At 36.6% G+C, this 27,920-nt stretch overlaps 1 protein-coding gene across 8 annotated transcripts in view; it reads right to left on the reverse strand.

Moving 5' to 3' along the window:
* Positions 1-858: 858 nt before the first annotated feature.
* Sp3 (Sp3 transcription factor) overlaps positions 859-27,920 on the reverse strand; it is a 52,898-nt gene continuing 25,836 nt past the window's right edge. For 5 of the 8 annotated variants that reach the window (XM_063284296.1, XM_063284295.1, XM_063284297.1 and 2 more), the window contains 3 exons: positions 10,411-10,603; positions 4,996-5,192; positions 1,079-2,831 (listed from right to left, as the gene is read on the reverse strand). In XM_063284296.1, the coding sequence (XP_063140366.1) occupies positions 2,515-2,831; positions 4,996-5,192; positions 10,411-10,603 (707 nt within the window). In that variant the 3' untranslated portion in view covers positions 1,079-2,514. Of the gene's footprint in view, positions 2,832-4,995; positions 5,193-6,306; positions 10,604-27,018; positions 27,111-27,920 lie in introns of those variants that run through there. The other 3 variants (NM_001427405.1, XR_010064675.1, XR_005502231.2) reach the window with 3 other exon arrangements.

A 27,920-nucleotide genomic window follows, 5' to 3' on the forward strand; every position in this document is an offset into this window, starting at 1 on the left:
ACACTTCTCAAGACCATCAATTCAATGCATTTAGTCTCTAAAATATGCTTGGGAATTCTTTTATCAAAATGTTTTGAAACTTACTGTCAATTTTCAATTACCTAAGAATATTTTGGCACTGGGAAGTCAGCAAAGTGCTTACCTTGCCACATAAACACAAGGACTCAAAGTCTGAGTCTCTAAAACCCATATAAGAAGTGAGACGTGGTGGTCCTGGCAGGGTCCTGGAGGGGAAGACCCCTAGACATGCTAACCTAACTGGGGAGCCCCAGATCCTAGCAAGAAACCTCTCAAACACTCAAACACACACATACAAAGGGGACCAACCACTCCTGAGGTTAACCTGCCTATACCCACCACTACCTCACACAACCTACCTTCAACCTCTGCTTGTAATCTTAATAGAAAACTATTTTAAACAGTTCCCTTTTCACAGTCTATATTTACGCCTCGCTTAGAAAAAGTGCCCACAATTACTGTGTGCCTAGAGTTGGCCCATGCACTGTTAAGTTACAACTGAGTGTCAAGTTGGGCCTGGATAAGTGTAAATCTCACTTACAATGTATGCACAAGGAAAGAAATATTCTGCTGCCTTTTCCCAGTTCCTACTCCCCTTCCTCTATAACCATTCAGACTCACACATATTCAAAACAACCTTCTGAATAGCTTCCACTTGCCATGATTACCACAGCTTGTCTATTACCATTTGAAGGAGTACTTATGTAAATTCAGAACTCTCATAAATCAAAATACTTTGCAGTGCTTTGAAAAGGGAAACAAAGAGTAGTTTGCAAAACAGTGTTGACAAAACTGATACAAATCAATGTAGGCTAAGAAATTAGACTTTTTCAAGTTATATTTTTCAAGTTTCAAGTTATATTTAATAAATTCATTTTAAGTGAAAAATTAATTGCCAGCACCTCTATACACCTCTTTTTAAGTAAATATATTTATTTACAATCCCAGCATCTGAAATCAAGAATCTAAAAATAAAAGTCTAAATAAAGTAAGGAAAAATAAGCCAGACTTTCTTATCCATACCATTGCAGTATTTTAAATGCATCGGACTACAACAAACTCAAAAGAAAAAAAAAATAGTGTTTTATTAACTACCACACTGTTATAATACACTTTAAACGTACAATAAGGTAGCCTGTAAATCTGAGGTGGTCTTAAAGATAACAAATGAACAGAATCCAACTTCTTGAAATTGATGAACTGCTGTAGTTATAGGTACATGTAGGAAAATTGTAGAGCTCTTACAAGACCAGCAATGTAATTTTATTTTGTACATTTTTAATTGAAAATATAAACAATAATTAAAAAATAAAAAGAAAATACAGCATAATAAAAAACATACATTTCTCAATTAAATGTATTGGATACATATAAATTTTAAGGGAAGAAGCAAAAAAAGGAAAATGGTAGATATTTAAGTGCAGACTACCTAGATTAAAAAAAACTTAAAAAAATATCATAAAGTCTCTAGTTTCTATGACTAATATCCATATGGTTGGAGTATCGTCACTGTGGAAGTGATTTTGTTATGTTTGCATATGTTATACTTTATTGGTAATTTACAACGATGGCTTTTAAGGCCCTGGCAGACATATTTTTTGGAAACAAGATTGGATTTAATAATAAAAATTAAAAAAAAAAACAAACAAAAAAAAAAAAAACCTCTGCTAAGACGCAATACACCTTATTATTATTTTTTGGTCCTCCAAACTTCAGGAAAAGGGGTAATTCACTAGAACATTTTACCACCCAAATGCTTCAACCTACACATTTTAAACTTTTTAAAAACATCGGTTATATTGCCCAACTTCATTATTGAAAGAATATTAACAAGACATTATTTTGGCAAATTAAATCTTAAACATGGCTTTTCAACAGGATTTAAAAGGTGACTATCCCTAAAGGTCCATGTTAAAATGTAGTTTTCAAAATCTTACAAGAGTAATGCTTAAAATATTGTACAGTTAACCTAATTAAAATAATTAGCTTCAAAATGACAAATTGATAAGCTAAGTAAAGCCTACACTATGTAACATTTGCTTGGAAACTTGATTTGTCAGTTATGCATAATAAAAATTCCAGTCATCAAGAAAATTACAAAAATTTATAACATGATTTCTTTCACCCACCAACATTTTTATCTTACAATAGATAAATACCAACAGTTTCTCATTTTTACACTAAACCACACAGGATTGATGCATTTGGTTAGACTACCATTCGCATTGTTAAATTCAATTTTCTCTTTATATAACTTGGTAAAATTTCATTTCTTCTAGATTCCAAAAGTACCTACAAAACCCATGCAAATTTTACCATTTTTAATATACTATGGAATATCATACAAAGTAAGGCATTTCAGTGTCATGTATAACCAAGTTACTGTCAATCCAAAAATTTTTGCACATCAATAAAAAGATATCTAAGAACTTAGGAACAATATTCTTCTCACTACTGTATAAAAATAACCACAATGAATAAGTATTTGTGTAATATTTACTCCATTGTCTCATTTCCAGAAACTGTGACAAGCTGTAAAGGTATTTCAGTGTTGGTAAGGATGTCTTGATTGCTGGTGGCAGAAGCATTGACAGTTCCTATCCCTGACACAGACCCCTGTTGAATATTTGCAAGGATAAGTGTTGTTCCTCCTGCAGTAATCAAGGCATCATCTCTCCCAGCTTCCACAGATGCTAGCACTGTGCTGCTAGAGTGAATGACTTTTTTATTCTGATGTGTTTTAATATGTTTGGCAAGGTGGTCACTTCTCATAAAGCGTTTTGAACATTCTGGACAAACAAATTTCTTCTCACCTGTAAAGGAGAACAATTAAACTGCTTAGTTTTAAAATTCCACTTTTACAGATTAATGTAGTCTTTCCTAAAACAAAAGGTCTATTAAAAACTGTACTGGTTTCATGAGCTGCCCCTATAAGATTTCCCTTATAGAAATAACTCTACTCAAATATTTGTCATTTTTATGGTTTGATGAAAGCATACTGTATGATAGACAGTTTAATATTCAAACAATATTTTAAGACTTCATGCTAAGAATCTGATCTGAAACCTATTAAATACTTGCTAAAACCACCATCTGTGTCACCTCTTTAAAGTCTAAACTGTATTATTTTAAAAGACATTAATGTCATATCTTTAAAAAAGTCATATATTAAACCTTCAAAAGTTAGGAATTCAAATAAAAATCAGAATAGTTATAGATCAAAGCAAAGCAGACTGTGAGTGTTCAATGAGATTAAATTCAAGAATAATGGAGGTAGCCGGCTGACCTATGTCAGTTGAACATCAATCAAGGGCAACCTAACACAGCAACATGTATTGTTTATTAAAATATTCACGGTAACACATGCTAACTCTAGCTTATTTTCCAGCTTAAATAAATCCTCAGAAACAAAACACACAAGACACTAAACCTCAAGTATATTCAAGACCTACAATGCAAGATTATTCAAAGAAGGAAAGGCAAACGGCCAACCAAGAGGACTCCCTTTTTCTTTTCCCTTCAGATTGCTTATGTGAAAGGGTGACTTGCAGGTAACTGTTCAAATTTCTCCTAATTCATACGGATTTCTATGTCTCAGTCCTACTTTACACAAGGACTGTGCAAAAATGATAATCTTCCCTGTGTCACCCCTATAACAGTTCTCACTTCCAGCCAATGAATCACCATTTTTCTAAGGAAGTATTTTCTAAAGTCTGACTTGAAACACCAATTAGAAGAGTGTCCCACCACACACTATCAGGAAATCTACATACAACCCTAACCTAAACCACTGTGTTCGTGGAACACTCAATATCAAAGGCTTAAGAGGCGCTATCTTATAGGTTATCTCTTTAATCTATACTCAATTGGGTGGTAAAATAACTCAGTTATTTGATCAGACTTTTCTTCTCCATATACATTATTCTTTTTCACAACCTATTGAGGAAATACCATTGGGGAAAATTCTGTTGGGAGCCATTTTAGGGTCTACACTCCAATCACTCAATGTTACTAACTTTCTCTCCTGAGCACATTCAGCACAAATTAACAGAAAATCTTGCTACTGGTATATATACTCTTTTGTTAGTTTCCAAGAGGTTAGTTCACCTCATCTTTTATCTTTATAATAACAAGAGAGAGAACTAAAACAAGCAGAGGATCTAATGTGCATATGCTGCCTCATACTCCAAGGTCATCGTGTATGATGTTTAAAGGCTGTGTTAAATGGTTGTGAAGCAGAGACAACTTATTTCCTTCACCTCACAGAAAACCCAAAGGAATCTATCCCTTGGCCATGCTCCTTCTAAAGCACTTCCTCACAGTGTCAGTTTTCAATTCTTCAACACTACGTATAGACTGATGGACACTCTGATCATTTAATATTAGCAGAAGATACTACATTGTATTATGTTAGACTTCAGTTTGAGTCAACCCTATACCCATCTCATACAATCACCATATGACACTATAAGAAAACTGTGTCATAACAAAGAAAAATGTGACTCAAGACGCCTTTTATTTACATCATATACCCAGAAAAGATGAAATGTCAGAATTTAGCAGATTCTACTTGCTAGCATAAGAGACAACAGCAAATACTGTAAAGTTTGTCAAGTGGCAGTACAAATATGCTTTAAGACATTCAACAGTCAATGAAAGCTGACCCAAGTCTATATAAACTAAAGAACTTTTCACCAAAAAAAAAAAAAAAAAAACCTATAAATTTATACTGGTTTGTTCTTTAAAATTTAGTTACTAAGAGTGAATGTTTGATTTAATTAATCTCATTTAAAAGATTTGATCAAGTAAGGTATGCTGAAAAAACTTCTGGTATGTTTTATAGCCTACACTTCATTTTGTCTGTTAAAACTATTAGAGATTAGGGATGCAACTCAGTGTTCTGAGTATACACATGTGTTCAGTCCCTAACCAAGAACAGAGGAAGGAAAGAGGAGAAAACATAAAAAGATCAGTAACCTGTATGTGTTCTTCTGTGCCTCTGTAATTCATCACTCCGTGTAAATCTTTTACCACAGAACATCCAGTTACAAATAAAAGGGCGCTCCCCAGAATGCCAACGGAGATGTGCTCTCAGATGTGAGGTTTTCCCATAGACTTTACCACATCCTGGTATATGACAAATGTGTTGCTTCTTTTTCCCAAGATTGGTACCTCTAAAAAACATACAGAATAATACACATTTATATCAAAGCATTCAAAACCATTTATGTCATATAGCCTCTTGAACGGGAAATATCACCAACATATCAGAAACCAAAATCATTTTAAGTCTATTTAAGTGAAAATTAATGGTTTTTAAACATACAAATTTAATGTGTGAATTTTATCCCAGAACCGATTGTTGTCTGATGTAGCTATAGTCAAGTAATATAACTAAAAGGACACTTCATACACAAAGAATGTACAATAAAGCTATTAACTATCCCATCAGAATCGCTCGCAAATACTATGCACAGAACGAATTCAATTAATAGTACAGGAAACTAGTTTTATTCAAAGTCATGATGTCAGATATAATTTTTATAATTTATTATCCAAAGAATAATATACAAAAACTCATCACAGGTACAATTAGAAGGTAGAGAGACAGCTTAAGCAGGTTTTAAATTAACATGATTTAAGAACGCTCACACACTGACATAACACTGAGGTGGAGATCCACATTTTAAAAATTAGCTAAAGCTAAGTTACCTTTCCTAGTATCCCGCACAACAAATACAAACCAAAGTCATCTGTTAAAATGTACCCCAGAAACCATGCAGACACCAAAAATTATTCACAAGAGATATAGCAAAATAGCATTTTCTCCACAGTGCAAAATTTTACATTACACTTTAAATATTTGGTACAAAGGACAGTTTGGAAGACGTTCTTAGATGAGTGAACAGAGGCATCCTAGTCTAAGCAAGAAGAAACTTTTCTGAATCCAGAAAATGTATTTCAATAGCATTAAACACTACAAAAACATTTCTTGAAAACAAAAATTAGATTGTTACTAAATTATTCCTTTTAAAAGCATGACTTTTTGGACATACTTATCAAAACTACACCGTACAAACTTTACAGTGTTTCTCTGAGATTAAACAAAAAGAAAAAAAAGGAACCTTTAGCCCCTCCCCCAACTCCCCTCCTCCCTCAACTCAGTCTAAGTGTAGCCTGTAAACCTTCCACGACTACTAAATCCTCCTGTATACAATATACCTATCGTTTTTCAAACTTCACTGGAAAAATGCATATTCCCCCACATTTATATTTTAATGTACTCACACTCAGGAGCATGTGAAATTGCCATAGGACAAACAGTGCTAAACGGTGCAGTGCTGGCTGTTAGGTGCCATAGGTGTTCTGAACAGGGAGACATCAATGTGGGCTCCAGTAGTTAGAGAAGGCTTCGTGGAGGAGGTGGGTAGGATTTAGATAGAAAGGAGGGAAGGCATTCCAGGCAGAGGAATAGCATAAGTAAAGACAAGGAGGAGTCACGCTGTTGTCTCAAGGGCACGGATGTCATAATCTAACACATTCTACTTCCTGCTCCAGTCCACCCCCAATTTCTAAGTCTCTTTAAGAGCTGAGTTGAGAAAAACAGTTTTTTTCTGGCTCATTTTCAATCCTCAAGTCCTTCCGTTAGTTAGCTTTTTAAACTTTGCTTTACTCTTAAGTAGACCTAAGAGAAAGAACAATGTCTTTATTGGTAAAATATTGCGTTCACCATAGCAATTTCACAGGAAACCCAACTCAGTTCACTCATGACTTCACATCCCTCTGCTAAGGCTACCACTTGGGTGAAACAGTGTCATTTTATAAACTCAAAGGTGTAATTTCCAAACTTAACAGAATTTAGCCTGTGAGCACCAACAAAACACAAGGCTGACAAATGAACAGCAACAAACGGGTCTCAGAGGACTGGGAAAAATGGCAGGGAACCTGTTTTTTCTGTTGCATTGTATGCCAAACGAAGACTGGCCATTAAAAATGGAACATGCATCTAGGAAAAATAATCCAGTCGCACACTTCTGTACCACAATTTAAGGTGAGTACTTAACTTGCAGATGTTCAAGTTAGTACTTAAGGAAATCTGACCCAAGGGAAGGCCTAGACAGCCCGTTGCATGCTCACGGCCTACCTATCCTATGAAGGAAGGGGAGGGTCTTCAAGAGCAGTTGTGTTCCATCCTGAACACGTTAATGTCCACTATGTAACCATGGCATCCCAAGTAATAAACAATTTTAAATTTCTGTTTCTGACTGCTTAAATTTGTGCCCCAATAATTCAATGACAACACAAAATCAATCCAAATTCTGGAGAGTTAAGGAAAGTTTTAAGAACTACCGCCTGTTTTGCTTATGGTGGCAGAAACACAAGCTGAAAAATGCTGACAAAATAAACTTTGCAAAATAATTTAATGGATTGATGCTTAATTCATACAAAACCCATGTAACAATAATGCCTTTAGATCTGTTTTTTCAACTAGACTCTAAAGACTGCTTCTGATATACAAAGATTAGCTAACTGAACAATTTTAATTTTTTTACTTAAACCTATCCTTTTATTTTCTATGTATGAGTCCTTTTCCTGCATATAAGTCTGTACACTACAAGCATGCGGTGACCACAGAGGCCAGAAAAGGGTATTGGACACCCTGGGATTCCATTTATACATGTTTGTAAGCTGCCATTTGGGTGTTGATAACAAACCTGGGTCCTCAGGAAAGAGTCAATGTTTTTAATTACTGAGACATCTCTCCAGTCCCTGAAATATTTCCTTTTATAGCTTGCTATAAAACAAAATAGTTTTATAAGGATGGATGGTATTAGTTTTCTAAAAGTACTATCTTACCATATATATAAATAAATGGTTAAGGGGGAAAAGGCCAATATTCTAGTCTTTAAAATAAAAATCTTAAGTTACAGAATGTTCTTAGACTATGTGAATGCTTTGAATCATTAGATGCTCTCTTTATACAAGCAGGCCTAGTGCATTAGTCCTTACTGAGCTCTGTCCAAATCAACTCTAAGAAACGACTACCTAAGAATCTTAATGTTTATTACTTAGAATTAGTACTTACAAACACAATGAAGTAAAAATAAATAAATACATAAGATTTACTTTCTACAATTTCTGGCATAACAACCTGTAGCCAACTCTAAACAGTAGCTTGTCTCGTTGTTTCAGAATGTCTACTATCTGTAAGTGAGCTCCTTTACTCATCATATAATGCATTCTGCACACCACTGACAGAGCAATGGAGAAAAACTGAGAAAATACACTTTACATGAGAAGTTCACATAAATTAACAGTTCCACAAGACAGACAATTCACAAAATAAAGTTTAAAAATTAAGTACTAGAAATGTTTAACCTCACCAATAAAACAAGCACACACTAAAATAAATGAGCTATTCTTGCCTATCAAACTTTAAAAGTTTGTTTTCTTTTAAGTGAAAAGTAAGAATTGGTGACACATGGTAACTAAGACCCTGCAGTGTTACAGAGAAAGCAGGACAGCTATTTAGCAGACAATTACTTTTGACCCAACAATTCTTTTCTGTCAACATACACTAATGAGACAATCAGACAGATGTGCAAGGACATATGTATGAGGATTATGACAAACCCCAAAGGAGAAAGTTAAATTATTTATCCACATACAGTATAATACTATACACAGATTAAAAAATGACACAGATCAGATACGGCCACAAAAATTACGAGACACAAACAATGAGAATAAGGTGATTCTACTTTAAAATTTATGTAATATTGCACAAAAATATTTTGGTGGTTAAACCTTGAAGTAGTATATTACTTGTGGGGCTTTTTTGTTTTGTTATCTGAATTTTGAGGATATGTTAGTTTAGCAAATTAATTAGAATTAATTAAAATGTTTAACTTTAAAAAAATGAAGCAAGGCCAAACATTGATCCCAATTAGATTTGATGAATAATGTATCTGAAAAGTGCCTCTAAAAGAGAGTGTGAATTTCAGAAGTCACTGCCTACCCAGAATTCAACATTCAGTATAAATAGCTAAAGGCCAGGTTCAGAAGCAGATCCTCTGAGTTAGCAACAAAATGTAAGGGTTAAGATTGGGAGTACATATACGGGTAAAAAATCCAGTTGTACGATGTTTTAGGTGTTTTTTTCCATCCCATTTTTGAGACGTGGTCTTACACTACAGCTCAGGCTGGCTTCAAACTAGTGGCAATTCTATCTCACTGACTACACATGTGCATTTAAGTAATTCACCTATGTGTGATACATCTGTGCCACTTATAAGAACATAGTTTAAGTTTCCAAATGTCAGCGGCTATCAGTCCCCTCCCCTTTTTGTGGTTTTTGGGCCTGAGAGATCTCTGTCCTAGTCATTATTATTATTGCAAACAAACTGATCAAAGTATGTATCAATCAATAGGATCAACCAGAGAGCTGAAAAATAATCAAGTTTATAACCATGAGCATTTGTACACAGTAACACTGTTCGGCACATTTGCATACTTAAAAGTAGTGCAGGAGAAAGGTACTGTAGCCTTTCACAGTAACGACTGGAGATTGTTAGCACAACTTTCTGATTTTGTCTTTGCTTCATATAATCAAAACTGGACAAAGATACTAAGACTATTGACTCTAAACAGAAATGTCATTGTTGTCATGACATTTAATCTTGCCTGTCTAATACTTTCCAACTTAATCCCATCTTCCTTGATACCAACATTGCTATCCATTTTGTTTTTGCTAACATTTGACTGATCTTTTTCATCTCATTTTCAGTAACACTGTATCAATCATTTGAAATGTTTCTTATAATAAGATCAGGATGGCGTTTGTAGTTTTTATGATCTAAGTCCATCTCTTAATAAGCTTATTTATAGCTACATTACCAACCACTCTGAGCTCATTCCTATCAGTGTTTTTGTCTTAGGAAATATATCTTTTTAAAAAAGAATGAGGTAAAATACTACTGGGTTACTTTCAGAACAATAAATCCCCATCATTATTAAGGCCTTTCATCCCCATTTCTGTTGAAAATAGTATTTACACTTATCAACTAATTGTGAATTTCTTACTTTTATATAACCTTTTCAAGCTATAATTTTTTTCTTTGTATTTAGGTTGAACTCATTGGTGGTTAGCAAACAGGCTAATAAAATGGGGTCTATAAAATTACATGTTATATTCTTTTAAAGACTAAGCAAATTTAATTTAAAATTTGTACGCTTTTTTTCCTTACTTCAACCACTCATACAGTCACACTCCCAAAATGATGATGTAATGATTAATTTATCATTAAATACTGACATGGCATGCAATATTTTAAAAATCGGGGTGATCTTAGCACTCCTTAGAACAACAACACATGGCTGATGTATGCATACCTCCCACCACCTTCTTTACAGTTGGGACAGGTGCAAGCTACCCTCCGAAGTCTTTTTCCTTCTTGATGTTGTTGGTCCCCTTCTTCATCTACCACTTGTACTCGTAAGTGTGTTAGGTCATTGGTATTCAGTGTAGAATCACCACTGAGCTGCCACTCTTCCGGATCAGGCTCTTCTTCCTTGATCCTAATATCTAAAGATAAAAAGGGGATCGGCACACATGCATGAGATGTAGCCTACTGCTTCAACAAGACAACAATAGTTTCAAACTTTTCTAGGTTAGAGCATGACATAAAAAAAATTAACTATTTGTAAAGCATATTCATTTTCCTTTCAAAATAATATATTTTATTTTTGACAATGATTTCAGCAGAAGAGGGAATGTGGCAGGCAGTAGAGCTTACTTTTTTAAAAGACCCAAAAAGAAATGTGAAACTTCAAATACAGTTGTTCAATTAGTCAACTGTGGTACTGGATGCCCGATCCTGAAACCTCACAGCCCTTTTTATTTTTTTGTTTTGAGAATTGTTATGATTAAGATTCCCAGGCTTGTCCTGACTCAACATACCAAGTAGGTGAACTCTGGGGCTAAAACAGCAGGCACAATCTACTTCTCAATAAATTTAATGAACAATTTAGTCTGAAATACCACATGTCTTTAGTATCTTACAATTTGTAGCCACTCTATCTATAGGTAGCATATGAATGTAAAGGAATCCATTCACAGGGCCAGGAAGAGTGCCCTGCCTCAAAGGCATGAGAATCTGAGTTCACATCCCCAATACCCACATAAAACTTATGAGGGTAAGGGCAGCACCAAGGAAGATTCACACTTCAGATCCAGAAAAAGATTCTGCCTCAGAAAGTAAGGTATACAATTGAGGCAGACACCCAAGGTCAATTATCAGACTACCTACCCACCCACCCACCCACACACGGGGGGGTGGAGGTAACTTGCATTCAGGCACTTGCATTCATTCTTACAGTTTAACATACAAACTCAAGCTTTTTTTTTTTTTTTTCGGAGCTGGGGACCGAACCCAGGGCCTTGCGCTTCCTAGGTAAGCGCTCTACAAACTCAAGCTTTAAAGTCAATGATTACTAAGTACTTAAAATGGCTACAACACTGCTATAGGAGGGGATGGAAGTATGTGGCAGTTTGTGCTTTATTATAAACCAGACTGGAAAGCAAAATGAATACAGCAAAGTATGTTATAAAGATCTTTACATATCAATAATACAATAATGTATCATCTTTCTTTTTCTCTACCTTTTTTTTCCCCAAGAAGGGATTTCTCTGTGTGGCTCTGACTGTCCTGAAGCTTAGTCTATAACCTGACTGGCCTTGAACTCAGGGATCCAGCTGCCTTTGTCTTCTAAGTGCTGTGATTTGGTTCCCTGAACCCACATAGCAGTTCCAAATTCCTAGAGTTCCAGTTCCAAGGTATCCAACAGCCTCTTCTGACCTCCAAGGGTGCCTGCACTCACACACACAAATATTCACACGTGATTATTCTTTTAAATTTATTTTTCTTCTTCTTAATTATGTATCTATGTAAGTACACGTGAATGTAGGCGCCTGTGGATGTCAAAGACATTAGAACCCTGGAGGCAATTATAAGCCACCTCACATGGATACTGAGAATCTAACTTGAGTCCTCTGCAAAAGCAGCACATGCTCTTAACCACTGAGCCACCTCTCCAACCATCAAAACATACACATAACCAAAGGTAAAATAGTGAGCAAGAAAGCATTAAAAACAAGTATAATTGGGTGCATGTGAGACACATGTAGTCTCAGATCTCTGGGATGATTAAGGCAAGGGGTTCATAAATTTGAAGCCAACCTGGTCTACATTTAAAAAAAAAAGACTCTTATCAAAACAAAACAAGGGACTGGAGAGATGGCTCAGTAGTTTTAAGAACATATTAAACTTGCAGAAGACCTGTTTGGTTCCTAGCACACGCATCAGGAAGCTTTACAACTGCTTGTGACTAGAAACCTCTGGATGCTATGTATATCTGCAGTCAGGTTCCTGCATACTCATATTCCTATTTTCTCTCTCTCTCTCTCTCTCTCTCTCTCTCTCTCTCTCTCTCTCTCTCTCACACACACACACACGAACGCACGCACGCACGCACGCACGCACGCACGCACACACACACCAAAGACACATACACACACCAAAATAATCTTGGTAAAAAATATCTTTAAAGAAAAACAAGTATAAACAACTTCTTAAAAGTGTTTGAGAGGGGTTGGGGATTTAGCTCAGCAGTAGAGCACTTGCCTAGCAAGCAAAAGGCCCTGGGTTCAGTCCCCAGCTCCGGAAAAAAAAAAAAAAAGTGTTTGAGAGACATAGAGAAGTTTGAAAGTTTAAACAAGAAGTGCTCTGTTCTGAGAGACAGTAAAGATGACTGTGTTTCACTGCTTATGAGAAAGACCTAGTATGGGAGTCGGGAGGGTCAAAATGCCAGGAAGAGATAATAATCAAGAGAGTGCTTAAAAGGTTTAGCTGTCAGAGCAATCAACTTTTTCCTGCTAGATGAGAGATTAAAAACACCATTCACTAATCCAGGTATTTCAATAATTACCTAGTATGAACTTATATGTAGTGTGTTTCATCTGGTGCTGAAAATTTAAAATATAAAGGATATTCAATTTGCTCCTTCTGTATTTTTAACAGAGAATCAGAAATAAAAATCTTTCCAAATATTATAGATCATAGTCTGTGCCCTTGTGTAGTGTCCGACTGTAATAAGACAGACATCACACAAATTTTGTGGTTTTACAGTATTGACTCTAACACACTGAATAAAGACAGTTTATAGATAGCATATGCACAAACACAAAATGAGAATTTTATCAGATGTTTTTAAAAACTGATGCCATTTAAGTCTCAATCTTTTGTGTTTATTCAATATCACTTGTTACACTCTCAGAAAAAAAAGCGGGGTGGGGGACATTATTAGGATATATCTTAAAAATGTATGTTGAGACAGGACTGAGTTCAAGGCCAGCATGGACTGTACAATGAATTCCAGATCAGCTTGAACTCCAGTGTAAAAATCTGTCTTTTTTTTTTCTTTTTTTTTTTCGGAGCTGGGGACAGAACCCAGGGCCACTGAGTTAAATCCCCAACCCCAAAATCTATCTTTTAAAAGGAAAAGAAAAGGATTTTTAAAAAGATAGAAGTACAATAAAGCAAGTGCTATATTCCAAGACTTAGGAGCCAGAGGGAGGAGACTACTTGGACCTTGAGACCAGCCTGGCCTACATAAACCTGCAGGCCAACAGGAACTATACATAACACCCTGCCTCTCAAAAAACAAAGAGATAGACAGAAAGAAAATCTATCTGGATAGGAACCACTAAGATTTAAAGACCAGCTAGATAACAAGACACAAAAATAAGCATGGAGAAGAATGGGAAACAATCTGACTCAGAGTGAAGATATTTTAGAGCAGTGGGTCTCAATCTTCCTAAGGCTGCACTCCTTTTATACAGTTCCTCATGCTGTGGTGACCCCCAACCATAAAATTATTTTTGTTGCTACTTCATAACTGTAATCTTGCTGTTATGAATCACAATGTAAATATGATATATACAGGTTAACATGTCACCCCTGTGAGAGGGTTGTCTGACATGCCCAAGGGGTCTTGACCCACAAGTTGAGAACCGCTATTTTAGAACATTCCTACTGTTTTCTATTGCTAATTCTCTTTCTGAACCTTCAAAACATGCTTAAAGAATGTCACAAAACAGGTATTAACAATCTAGTTTTCTTTCTTTTTCTTTTTTTTTTTTTTTCTTTTCTATTTTTCGGAGCTGGGGACCGAACCCAGGGCCTTGCGCTTGCCAGGCAAGCGCTCTACCACTGAGCTAAATCCCCAGCCCCTCTAGTTTTCTTTCTTACTCTACGGACAAACACAGCTTAGTCAAGTTCAAACTCAACACATTTTGTCCAACCAAAACAAAACTTGCATCTACCTCCTTGGCATTAATAACTTAACTATTCACACCGTCAACTGCACCAACACCTGTAGTGCACGCCAGGCCCCTTCATCTCTTTCTCTTAAGTCAACTTGCATTTCACCTGCCAAAATTTTGTTCCTAAATAAAAATATAATTATATCTATTGAGTTAAGGTAACATTAATTTTCTATTTTCTCCTGGATTAAGTTCCGAATGTCAGGGAAGGATTCTAGGGGAGTAAAAACAATATTATAATGAGCTAATTGTTCTGTATCTAATATGCACCACCGAGACACCTCATGTAGAATGTGTGACTGGCTAGTAATCATTTGTCAATGTAGAAGTCACCAAACATAACAAATATGCCACTCAAACAGAAGATACTTCCAAAATAGATAATAACTAGATATAGGAAGATTTATGTGTTGCTGGAAGAACTACTTTCTTGATCTGTGTTTAATGTGTTTATCTTTTAAAATATAAAGTTAAGGTACATGATTTATATATTCCCTGAAAATTATACTTCAATTTCTTTGTGTTTGCATCTCTAGTTCTTTCCCCAACTTATATGAGTTGAAACCCAGAAATTTAGGGTATCTTCAAAAACTATGTGCATAACTTGAAGTCTGGAATGTAATTTTATTTGTTCAACAAATACATAAACAGTTCAAACATGTTAAGTCACTCTTCTAGGTTCTAAGGAGAAAAATTGATAACCAAAGTTAAATTCATGTATTTATCAGGTTTACCTTTTAATTAGGAGAGGACAAGTAAGCCGGCAGCACTTGGCAGCAATTAAGATATGGAAGAAGAAAGGCTAAGGAGGAACAGGAAGTGAAGAGAAGGGAGTAATTACTATTCTTAACAGTGGAGAGAGACAGTTTCTGCCAGTTGGTGACATCTGACCTAAAGATGGTAATGGAGCGGGTGTGGCCAACGCACAAAGAAAAACAAGCGAGATATGTCTGATGAAGTCAGGGAGGTGCAGGGGAGGGCAGTCTGTATGCGGAGAGTATAATCAATTTGGAGAACAATATATAAATCAAAGAGGTAAAAATGGGGTAGGCAAAGGAAGAGAACCACATATGATATATATACATTATTATGTAGGATAGTTTAAGACCTTCACATGTTCTTCTGAGAAGTACTGAAAGGAGTGGTAATATTTAAACAGGATTTTATTAAAAACTCATGATTGTCCTGGATACTGAAGAAAGTCTGCTAGAAGAAAATGGCAGACAAGCACAGGAACAGCAATTATATTGGAAAGTTATTATAAATTACTACTGCGCATTACCAGATATAGTGACACAGACTTTAAGCCCAGCACTATGAAGCAGCAGCAGGTGATCTCTGTGAATTCAAGGCCAGCCTGGTCTATGTGATGAGTTCTTGGACAGCTAGAGCTACACAGTCTTAAAAACAAACTACAGCAAAAGATGGCATTGTCTACTGGCCTTGATGCGTATCTGCAGTCCTAGTACTAAGGAGGCTGTTGCAGAAGCATCCCAAGATCAAAGCCTGCGTAGGCTATATAGTGAAGTTCAAGCCAATCTGATCCACACAATGAGATCAGGTCTTTAAACAAGAAAGAAAAGGAGGGAGGGCGGGCGGGTGGGTCAGAAATTAGGGTGTTGATAAGGAGGTTGCAGAATGACTCAGTCAAGAAATATTTTGAAAGGAAAGCCAAAGAAAACTGGGCATAGTTCTGATAATAGGCTACAAGAACACAAACAGGTCAACGACACTCAAGGGTCTGTCCTTAGTGACTGACAAGATAAAAGAACTGCCATTAACTTAGGTATCAAGCTGTAGGAAAGGAGGGGAAGTTTTAAAATATCAAATGAAGACAATGATAGCAAAGAGTTCCAGGGTTAGGGTACAATACTGGCTCACCAACCTATGTTTGTCATTAATGTACATGGTTGATATTCAAACACATGGAATGCAGCATAGATAAGAACTGAGACACTACAAAATCAGTAAGAGGAGACAGCTGAGCATGGACAGCATAAACTCCTGTAATCCCAGCACTTAAGTTCAAGGCTAGCCTGGGTTCACAAACAAAACCTTTGGGTCACTGTGTGCATATGCTTGAAGGAAACAGTGAACCCCTAAGATCTACCAGATACACCTTAGAACTATGTGCTATCACCCAAAGAGGGCGAAGCCAACCAACTCTTCAGACTGAGGCCTCTACAACTGCAAACAAACAAACCTTTTCAAATTTGACTATGCTAGGCAGTACATGGACTAGAAACTGACTAACATGAGTTAGAAAATGTCAGGCTGGGGGTCGGGGATTTAGCTCAGTGGTAGAGCGCTTGCCTAGCAAGCACAAGGTCCTGGGTTGGGTCCCCAGCTCTGAAAAAAAAGAAAAAAAAAAAAAAAAAGAAAGAAACCTAGCCAAAAAAAAAAAAAAAAAAAAAAGAAAGAAAGAAAAGAAAAAAGAAAATGTCAGGCTGGAGAAACAACTCTGTGGCTCATACTGTTCTTGAGAGGACAGACCTGAGTTCAATTCCCAGCACCCACATCAGGTAGCTCACAACTACCTGGAGCTCTAGCATTAGAAAGTCAACATCTCTCTCACCTCCTTGGGTACAGACACACATAAATATATGTCAGGGCATTCCCCAGGCTGGCCCACAATAGTAAATGTTAACATGTAAAAAAAAAAAAAAAAAAAAAACCACAAACTAGCTTTTATATCAAATAGCATACCACGAGTAGCATTCCTGTACAATTTATGTCAGCAAGTTAAAAAGTAAATGTGTTTATTTAATGTTGAAGAAAAAGTTAAATTTAAAAATTTAAGACACAGAAATTCAAGGTTGTTTCATAGCAGATTTAAAACTAAGAGCTATTATCTTCCTCAAAATGGTTAAGTTTCCCTCTGGTCTGAAACATTACAAACACTGTATTTGTCCTATGACTGTGGTTGTTTCTTAAGACCTAACTGCAAGACAAGCTTGTTAAGGGTAGTAGAAAATGCATGTTTAAAAAAGTCCCTGCACAGGTAGAGCTGAAATGTCAAAGAGGAAAATAGAAATGTAATGAGACATGCAGAAGACACACACATATAGAGGCATACAACATGAATACAAGATAAAACTAATTTTCAATATCAATGACATCTGGATTTCTATTATAAGTATTACCAGAAAAAACATCCTATCTCTTTCTAAACCAGGAGCTATTTATCAATAGAGCTATAGACTATTTACAGTCTTGACTACTTTGTTAAGTCTGGAATGTACATATATAGTAACAGAAATAGCTAGCAGTGGAGTAATACAAAGTGAGGCAGTGTTGATAAAAATGAGACCTTCTTGGGGGTTGGGGATTTAGCTCAGTGGGTTCGGTCCCCAGCTCCGAAAAAAAGAAAAGAAAAAAAAAAAATGAGACCTTCTTTATCAAGTGTATGGTTATTGTTTATCGAAGTCTTTCACATTCTCTGCCTTTAATTCCTTAAAAAGCACTGATGAAAATACTTATTTATTTTTAAAGTTTTATTTCCTCTTCCCTTTAATCATTCTCACCTGCTATAGAAACCACACTCAGAACTACAGGATGCCCTACAAAACCCTGCCCACCGTTTACTTAGGTTTCCTAACTTCAGGTTCTTATGGACACTCCAGAGCTATCAAAAAACTTTTCTCCAACTTTTCTTTAAAGGGGATAGTTTCATATTATAGACAGATGTGGATTCTAGAAACTTAACTTCCCTAATCTAATAGAAAGAATCCAAGATAAATTTGTTATTTTTTGTTTTGTTTATAAGGTCTCAGTAGCCCAGGATGGCCTAAAATTCACCATTTAGTCCAAGCTGCCCTTCAACTTGTGGAGCTTGTCTCAGCCTCCCAAGTGCTGGTTTAAAGGCATGAGTCACCGTGCTTGATTCTAAAGAAGAGATTTCAAAACTAAATTTTATTTTGGTATTTCCAAATATTACTCTCTCTATATATGTATGTATGTATTTATATGTGTATGTATGTATTATATAATATAATATATACATACATGTGCTGCATTATCTCAATTTTAAGGGTAAACAACATTCCCTCAAAGCCTACTTTCTTAGATTTGGATCACTACTCTTCTATAACTGTTTACTTTGTCTCAATTAAAATTAATCCCTTATTAAATATTGTTTCTTTAACCATAGTTTTTCAGATTACCACCATAGCTTCTCTATCCACATAAAGACTATTCTGGAACGAATTATTCTTACTATCAAATTTAGACACTACAACCTATTTAAACACAAAGACAAACAAGGCATATACTAGTAAATAACAGGCTTTCTAAATATCCTATAAAAGATCCCACTTTGTCACCTTACCAAATATGAGAAAGGGATCATGTGACCTGCTATCAATGCAGTAAACTAACAAACTAATACTGGATTCACTTTCTTTAACCTGGTAAAGAACAGTGTTCTAACCTATTAGGCAGTGATAGTTAATACATTTATTAATACTTGTGCGCCATAAGCACTTAATATACCTCACTACATGCCCCAACTACCATGTTACTATTCTCTTCTAGATGATGCCTTAAAGATGTTGCCTAGCTGCCAAACATGGTGATGCAAACCTTTAGTCCCAGCACTCGGAAGGCAGATGCAGGTGGATCTCTGTGAGTCTGAGGCCAGCCTGATCTACAGATCTGAGTTCCAAGACAGCTACAACCACAGCTGTTACACAAAGGGAAAGGGAAGGGAAGGAAAAAGAAACAAAAAGCTAGTTTACCTTACGTTACGGTTAAAATGGACAAAGGCGATAATATTGAAAAAATATATAGAGGCCTTAAGAATAAATTTCTGAGGCTGAGAGATGTGCTTGGTGGGTACGATCTTCATGTAGAACTGAGTTCAAATCCTCAGCCCCCATTTAAGGAGCCAGGTTTAATGGTATATGCCCATAATCCCAATGCTGAGGATACCAGGGGTGGGGATCTGTTCTGGTGTGATCAGTGAATTCCAGGTTCTTTAAGAAATACTACTTCAAAAATAAGGTATGGGCCAGATGTGGTTATCTACCCTTTTAATCTAAGCACTTTAAAAGCAAAGATAGGCAGTGCTCTATGAATTTAAGGCCAGCCAGGAATATATAGTTAGATACTTCCTGGGGGAGCTAGAGGGGGAGGAAGGAGGAAGGGAACTGAGTGAGACAGTCAACATTGAACTCTGAACTCACTGACCTCCACAAGCACATCAGCCATACCACATGCCACACCCGAGTATGCAAGAGTGCACGTGCGCGCACACACACCTTAGCACATCAGATCTTTCCATTAAAACCAGGAGCATTATTAGCTTCCCACTGTATAATATACACTAACTGCGTGCAGTCTGATAGAATGATTTTAAACCTGGGATAAACCTTATGACACGGCTACATACCCCACACTACAGCATAGTAGTATGCAGTCTGTTAAATCCTGCTACACACTAGAGAGTAGAAATGACTCAAAACAGTACACTAATTGAAATACGCAAATAACAAAACACAAATTCCATCAACATCAAGTATCGAAAAAGTAGCCAAAATTACTGAAGCAGAAAGTAGAAAGAATACTGCTACAGTCTAAGGACAAGAATGACAGGAAATTGGTACTGAATACATACAGAATTGTGGTTTTGCAGTATCAGAAATCTTAGGAGTTCTGTTGTTCAACATGAACACACTTAACTGAATACTTAAAAAACAGTTAAGGACTAACATGATGGCTTAACAGATAAGGCTGGACGGAAACTACAGCAAACCCAAGCCTTAATCCCTAGAACCTGCATGGTAGGAGGAGTCTCAGCTCTCAAAGCTGTTCTCTAACTCCACTACGCTGCACATGTACTTGCCTGTGCCCACACGCAAAATAAACAAACACTATTAAAAAAAGGATGATAAAATTAATGTCATTTTCTTTAACCACAACCAAAGCAAAAACTAAAAATGTCTCCCACTTACAGAGGACTTGTTCTAGAAATCGCACAGATAAAAAAAAAAAAAAAAATCAATGTCAAAGAAGTCTAAAATAATAATGAAAGATGTTCAGCACTATTATAGAATTACATATTCTTCCCTAAGGTTCTACCTTTTCCACAGAAGCTATACTAATTTCCCCCCTTTTCTCCAGAGTTTAAAAAATATTTTTAAAATTAATCCAAAGTTCTAATGTTCTCCCTAGACTTAAAAAGTCTCAGTAATTCGTAATTGCTATCCCCCCCCCCAAAAAAAAAAAAAACAAGTGATTTATTTGAAACTACCATAACTCACACCATTCAAATCCTAACAGTATCAAACATTCATATTAAGAATAGATTCAATTGGGCTGGAGAGATGGCTCAGGGGTTAAGAGCACTGACTGCTCTTCCAGAGGTCCTGAGTTCAATTCCCAGCAACCACATGGTGGCTCACAACCATCTGTAATGGGATCCGATGCCCTCTTCTGGTGTGTCTGAAGATAGCTACAGTGTACTCAAAATAAATCTTTAAAAAAAAAAAAAAGGAGGGCGGTAATGGGGGGGAGGATGGGGAGGGTAACACCCATATAGAAGGGGAAGGGGAGGGGTTATGGGGATGCTGGCCTGGAAACTGGGAAAGGGAATAACAATTGAAATGTAAATAAGAAATACACAATTTAATAAAGATGGAGGAAAAAAGAAAAAAAAGAATAGATTCAATTTTTAGGAACTAATGATCTGAAAATGATTAGGACTATAGGTTAAATATTCCAACTTAAGACATAAAAGTTGATCGTGATTCAAAATTATAGCAGAAATGGAATCCTAATTTACCTTGCTTTCTTCCCATCTCCTCAAACACCCACTTGTCAAAAGATAACAGAAATAAACTGCTTTCTTAGTGTAAGTAATTGAGGATATTCTTTTTAAAGCCACACCCATTATTAAGAACATGAGTCATTTATATTAAAACAGTCCTAAATTGTACAATGTTTTGTAAACGTTCACTTCTCAAACCATGATCAAATGCTTTGTAGCGCCTATTTAGTATCTATCTATCTTCCTCCAGACTCTTAGCCATGTGTTTCTGCTACTCACCAAGAATACAAAATGGAGCACTGGGCATGCTGGTGCACACCTGTACTCCTTGCACAACTGCAAACCCAGCACTCAGAAGGCTGGGGCAAAAAGATTCCAAGTTTGAGACTCTGCCTCAAAAAAAGGAGAATTTTATTATTATTCTATTTCAATTGCATTGTAAGAACTCTTTTTCAAACTTAATGGTTTGTAATAAGCAATTAAAATATCCATAAAAATAATAGGTTTTAGCCAGACATTGATTGGCATATTCCTACTGTAATTCCAGCATTTAAGAGGAAGACTGTAAATCTAAGGCCAGTCTGGGCTGAGATCTGGTCTCAAACCAACCACCTAGATTTAGTAGTGTTCTCTAGGCATTGCATATTATTCTTATAATTTAAAATACAACAGTAATGGCACAGTATATAAAGCCATTTTCTGAAACTCAAGTAACCTAGGATTCTTTTCATTAAGTATGAATTATAAATTTTTTTAAATCTTAATTTTTTTTTAAATTTAACACTGGAAGAGTATTACTTACTACTTCAAGAAATAACTATCATTTTAAAGTACTTTTAAAATTCAACTCTCACGGCATGATTTAAGAAATGAGTAATATACTTTGCACAGAAATGATTCAAAAAAATCAATTAAATATTATCTACCTTCTGTATCAGAAGGCTCAGGATATTAATTACTGTGTAATACCCCTACTTTAAAAGTTAACTTATAGTTATTACAAAGTACTTAGAACACTAAAAATCTCCAGATTCTAGCTTTGTTGTTGCTGAGGTTTTTTTTCCTTAGACTTATTTATTTCTTACTTTATATATATGGGTGTTTTGCCTGTATACATGCCTGATGGGTGGGTGCTGAGAACTCAACCCTGGTTCTCTCTTCAAGATCAAGTGCCTTTAACCTTGAGACATCACTCCAGCTCCTCACAATTATATTCTACCACACCAAGTCAGTACTAGTAAGGTGGTTCTACAATAAACAATACTAACATCCTGCTGGTTTGACCCAAAAAAAGTCTTTATACACCATCAATTCAAGGTAACAAAGAGTCGTTCCTTAATAGTCCGTTAAGAATCAAGGCTCCAAATGAGAATATTTCTGAGATTCCCTTATCAAGGATGACATAGGGGATATGGCAAATTATAGCCTCGTCTTAATTTTCACTCATTTTACTAGTCATAAAAAAGAATGCTGCCACATCTAATGTCAATGAGTACAAGAAAGGGCAACTCTATCATGTGCCTAAAAAAAGAAGAATTTGTCTCCCAAGTCCCTCTGCAGGCCAAACTCAATTCAACTTACTCTTCCCACATACAACATACCTCACCTCTACTGAGGGGTGCCTCAATACAGAAGAGAAGGGCCAGGCTACATAAACCTGGAAATTACACCTCTTTCAAACTTATATCCAGGTCTGTGGTTTCTTCAGCTACACAATTGAAAAAGTTACATCTGCTTGAGTTCCAAATGCCAGTGCCCAAACCACACCTTTCCCAAAACCTGTGCTTTGCCTTCAGTCTATCAGGTTTCTCTGATCTCTCAACTTAAAACTTCCCCAGACTTGGCAAGCAACACCTTTAGTGTCCCTTTCCTCTCTCCTAATTGAACTGAAAGGCAAACTGCTGAGTGACCTTACTCTTTCCTGTTGTAACAACGAGAGCGAGTGATGGTCATAACTGAGTGGATCCTCTCCAAAGGACTGACTCAATTATTTCCTAAAATGTTTTTTCCACTTCATCTCTAAGTAGCATTGCTGTTTCTAGTCATACTCCTTTAATCTCACTACTCAGAGGCAGGAATCTCATCCCTATTCAAAAATCTGGTCAATTCTTGTCTACTTCACCTCTTTCTCAGGAGATTGCTGGAGCCAATGGCAGCTAAACTATTGTTTCCCAAGCTCATCCGCTAAAACAGAGACAAGTCCTTGCTGCCTAAGTTTTTGCAGCTAAGTTTTACCAAATGTTTCTCCTTTGCACATTACCATCTTTTAACAGTTGTTTACATTGAGCCAATGCTACACTTAAGGTTTTCTATAAGAATATATATCCTATCAATTTTTAATAAAGCAGGCTATAACTTAAGTAGGACCCAACAGATACATAATGAAAGTCACACATATAATTTCCAATTGTCAAGTCGGTAAAAAGCAGTAAAAGTTAACACTATTCCACTTAACCCATGATCAATATAAAAATTATTAATTTGAGCCAGGCAAGGTAGTTCATGCCTGTAACCAAAGCACTTTGTAGACAGAAACAAAAGGAACAGGACTTCAAGGCATTCTCACCTACAGGGTTCAAGGCTAGCCCAGGGCACATGAAAACTCTAAAACTGAAAAACAAACCTGAAATTTTTATACTCTATTTTAATAATCTTCTAAATTCAATTTATATTTTTCATATTTTAGTCTACACTTATTTCAAGCACTTAAAATCAAAGAGATCAATAATTCCTAAAACTACAATGGCTTAAAATAAAGATATATTTTTACTTAAATCTATCATGTAGGGCTGGAGAGATAGCTTGACGGTTAAGAGCACTGACTGTTCTTCCAGAGGTCCTGAGTTCAATTCCCAGCAACCACATGGTGGCTCACAACCATCCGTAATGGGATCTGATGCTTTCTTCTGATGTGTCTGAGGACAGCTGCAGTGTACTCATACACATAAAATAAATAAATAAATAAATCTTAAAAAAAAATCTATCGTGTAACAGCTAGTGTTGTATTTCAAGCTTTCCTCACAAATCAATCATGATGGAACAGACATGTGTACCTTCAATCATCAAAGCATACTACACAACTGTACTCAACTTGGGTGTGCTGTGGGAAGAGCACGCAAAGCAGACAGCAGTCCTGACTACTACACTTTTTAGAGACTTTTTTTCACATCTGTTTGTTTGTCTGATTGTTTCTAAGACATTTGTCACCCTGACTGTCCTGGAACTTACACTGTAGAACCAGGCTGGCCTCAAACTCACAGAGATCTGACTGCCTCTGCCTCTTGAGTGCTGAGATTAAAGGCATATGTGTCACTTCCCAACTAGACAGTTTTTTTTTTTTAGTCATAATTTGAAACTTACTATTTTCAATGAATTTTATCCCAACTTTTCCTTTTCCCCCCTCAACACATAAACTTTTACTTCAGTGGTACAAGGTTTGATTATAGCAAGACTTAACCCCAAGATGAGAGAGGAGGAAGGGAGAGAGGTACAGAGGGTAGTAGAGGAAGGAAGTTAGGAGAAAAGGGAAACAATAGGTGAGGTTACAATCTATACTACATGGAACAACTGATTTACAACCAACTACATGACCCATGACCTAAGTAAGACACGCAAGATTCTTTACCAGGTAAAAATAGTTCCCTTTAACACAGGTTCTGAAGACTTACAAAGCCACAAGAAGATATTAACACAGCTCCAACACTATTCAAACAAAACCTCAATTTTCTTCACAACTTCTCTTACCAAGACTCTGAAAATTAGATGAAAAGTTACATCCATTCCTCAAAAGGAAAACAGAGAATTAGTTAAGCATTAATATACACCTGACAGCACACAGGAAGACAGCCAAAATTTCAAGGCCTGTCTGGACTACACAGCAAAACCTTGTCTCAGAAGGAAACAAAGTAAGGAGATGGGGTAGCACTAAAGACAGTTTTTTAACAATTTCCAACGGCTCACATTTCACACTAAAAATCAATTGTCTACTCACTCAAAATATAAAGATCAGTATCAGATTTTCAAGGAAGTTAAAAAGCCAGTGCTCTGGTCTCACAAGTGAGGCTGAACTCTCCCTTTCCTAGGAGTGAATGTTTGCCCTCTGCTCCATTTACAGATAACCATTTACAAAAGAATTGAGATATTTGAGGATTCATGGTAATGGCTGATTTTCAAGAAATACTAAGAATAAAAACTTATAAGTGTGGGTTTGGTCCTCGGCTCCGGGGGGGCGGGGGGGGAGAAAAAGAAAAAAAAAACTTGTAAGTAGTAAGGATTAAAAAAAAGCATCTTCAGACATTAATATATAGGATGCTATATATTAATTAGACGTGTTCGCTTCAAACAGCCATTAATTTTTCCTTGTAAACTTGAAGTTTAAAGGTTTATTTATTTTATGTGCTTTGCTTGTATGGATGCATATACAGTGTGTGTGTCCGTCTGCCTCTGGTACATGCATAGGTGTAGAGAGTGCTCCTGTCTTCCCTGGAACTACAGCTACAGGCAGTTTTAAGTTGCCATGTGAGTGCTAGAACTACACTCAAGTCCTCTGGTAAAGCTGTAGATGTTCTTCACTGCTAAATAAAGCATCTTTGTTTCCAGACTTTTGAGTGCTCTAACTTATAAGACTAAGATAATTTTAAAAGCACATAAATATGATAGTAGGCAATCGTGAAATTGCTTTAAAAAAAAAGATAATAAAGTCAAATTTCAATTGTGATGGTTTGTATAAGATGCCCCTTGAGTTCTTAAGCATTTGAGTACTTGGTCCTCAGGTGGTAGCACTGTTTAGAGACTAAGAAGGGTGGCCTTATTGAAGGTAGTCACTGAGGGTGGGTTTTAAGGTTTCAAAGACTGTCAGCATTCCCTATCCTCTGCTTTTCAGTTGAGCTCTCAGCTGTTCCAGTGGCCATGCCTAGATGCTGCCATCCTTAGCCCACCATAATGGACCCTTATCGATCTGGAACTGTAAACACAAGTAAACACTTCCTTCTCTATGTTGCCTTGGTCATAGTGTTTTATCAGAGTAGTAGAAAACTAATACACAAACCAACTCAAACCAAAACGCTCCACCACTGTTCTAAACTAAGCTTCTCATTGACAGATACCAAGGAAAGAGGAATCTTACACTAACCATCCTGACACAGCATCAGAGAAGTTACAGAAAATGTACTTAATTACCTTCATATACTGACAGCAGTTAACTTAAGGTCCCCAGTCTACCCTCAAAATTGTCTTCACCCAGGTCTCACATGCCTTTAACCCTGGCACTTGGGAGGGCAGAGGAATTTGAAGGGCAGAGTTTTGAAGCTAGCCTGGTGTACACAGTGAGTTCCAGGACAGACAAACTACATAGAGAGACCCTGTCTCAAACAGAAACTTGTTAGATCCTTATAAGATCTTTAAAAATTCTGTGTGTTCATCTGTGTTAAGTTTATGTGCACTACCTGTGTGAGGGTGTTGGATTCACTGCAACTGGAGTTAGAGGCAACTGTAAGCTACATGATATGGTGCTGAGGACTGAACTCTGGTCCTCTGCAAAGCACTAAGCACTCTAAACCACCGCTACCGCAGCTCCACCTGCACCTCCACCCAACCCTATCTTCTTTGTCACTTACCTTCTCTCCTGACTTCAAGAATATAACTTCTATTTAATTGTTTATATTCTAGACTCAGTGTCCTCACTTCTATTACCAGTCATTTCAAGGCAACAAATTACTTGTCACAACCAGATTAAGATACTCTTTAAACTGTCAACAATATCGGATTCACCCACCCTATAAATTCACTGTTTCAATACCTAATACTCTTACTTCCTTTGACTTTATCCTATGTAACTGAAACAGCCTTCTACCTTTAGTACTAGCTTCTTCTAGTTCCAATTTATTCCCGAAGTGTTTTCCAGCATTCATTACTCATGTTACTCCTCTTCAAACCGTTGCAATCCTAAATTAAAAAATAATACATTTCTAAGTCAGGCGTAGTGTCACACGCCTTTAATCCCAGCACTGGTTTATAGAGCAAGTTCCAGGACAGCCAGGACTAAATAGTAAGACCCTGCCCCTACCCCTACCCCCAGAAAAGATAAATTTCTTACCACTAAAATTCAGTGTTCCACTCCTATCCAATTTTACTGTGAGACAGCTCAATAGGTCTATGTTCATGCAGCCCATCCCTGTATCAGATATGAAGAACTGATTTCCACAGATTGCCCTCACCATCACATTCATGGCAGTGGAGTACATGCACACACAGAAAATAGTAACACCATCCCCCTCCTCCAACAAGGTTTCTCTCTAGAGTCCTGGCTGTCAAACTCATTCTGTAAACTAGGCTGACATTGAACTCAAGAGATCTGCCTGCTTTTCTGCCTTCCAAGTGCTGGGATTAAAGGTGTGTGCCACCGCCACCTGGCTAATAAATATAAGTTACTAGTTATAAGAAGTCCCACAAAATTAACCCAGGAGCATACTTTTGCATTTTTTCCCTTGAACAGGTCTTGCACCAGATTTCTCACAGAAACTTAATTTGCATATTACATCTTACACATCATTTGGTGGCTGGAGTGGAAAACAGGAAGAAATGATTAAACTGTCTCCAGGGCGGGCATACCTGTAATGTTAGCACTCATGAGGCAGAGGCAGGATGCTTCATAGTTTAAGGCCAACCTGGGTTATACAAAGAGTACAATGAGACCTTATCTCAAAAACACCAACCAACCGCCCAAAGCAAAACATAAGGAAAAAGAAAGCCCAC

The sequence above is a fragment of the Rattus norvegicus genome, chromosome 3 (assembly GCF_036323735.1).
Source record: "Rattus norvegicus strain BN/NHsdMcwi chromosome 3, GRCr8, whole genome shotgun sequence".
Classification (NCBI taxonomy): Eukaryota; Metazoa; Chordata; class Mammalia; order Rodentia; family Muridae; genus Rattus; species Rattus norvegicus.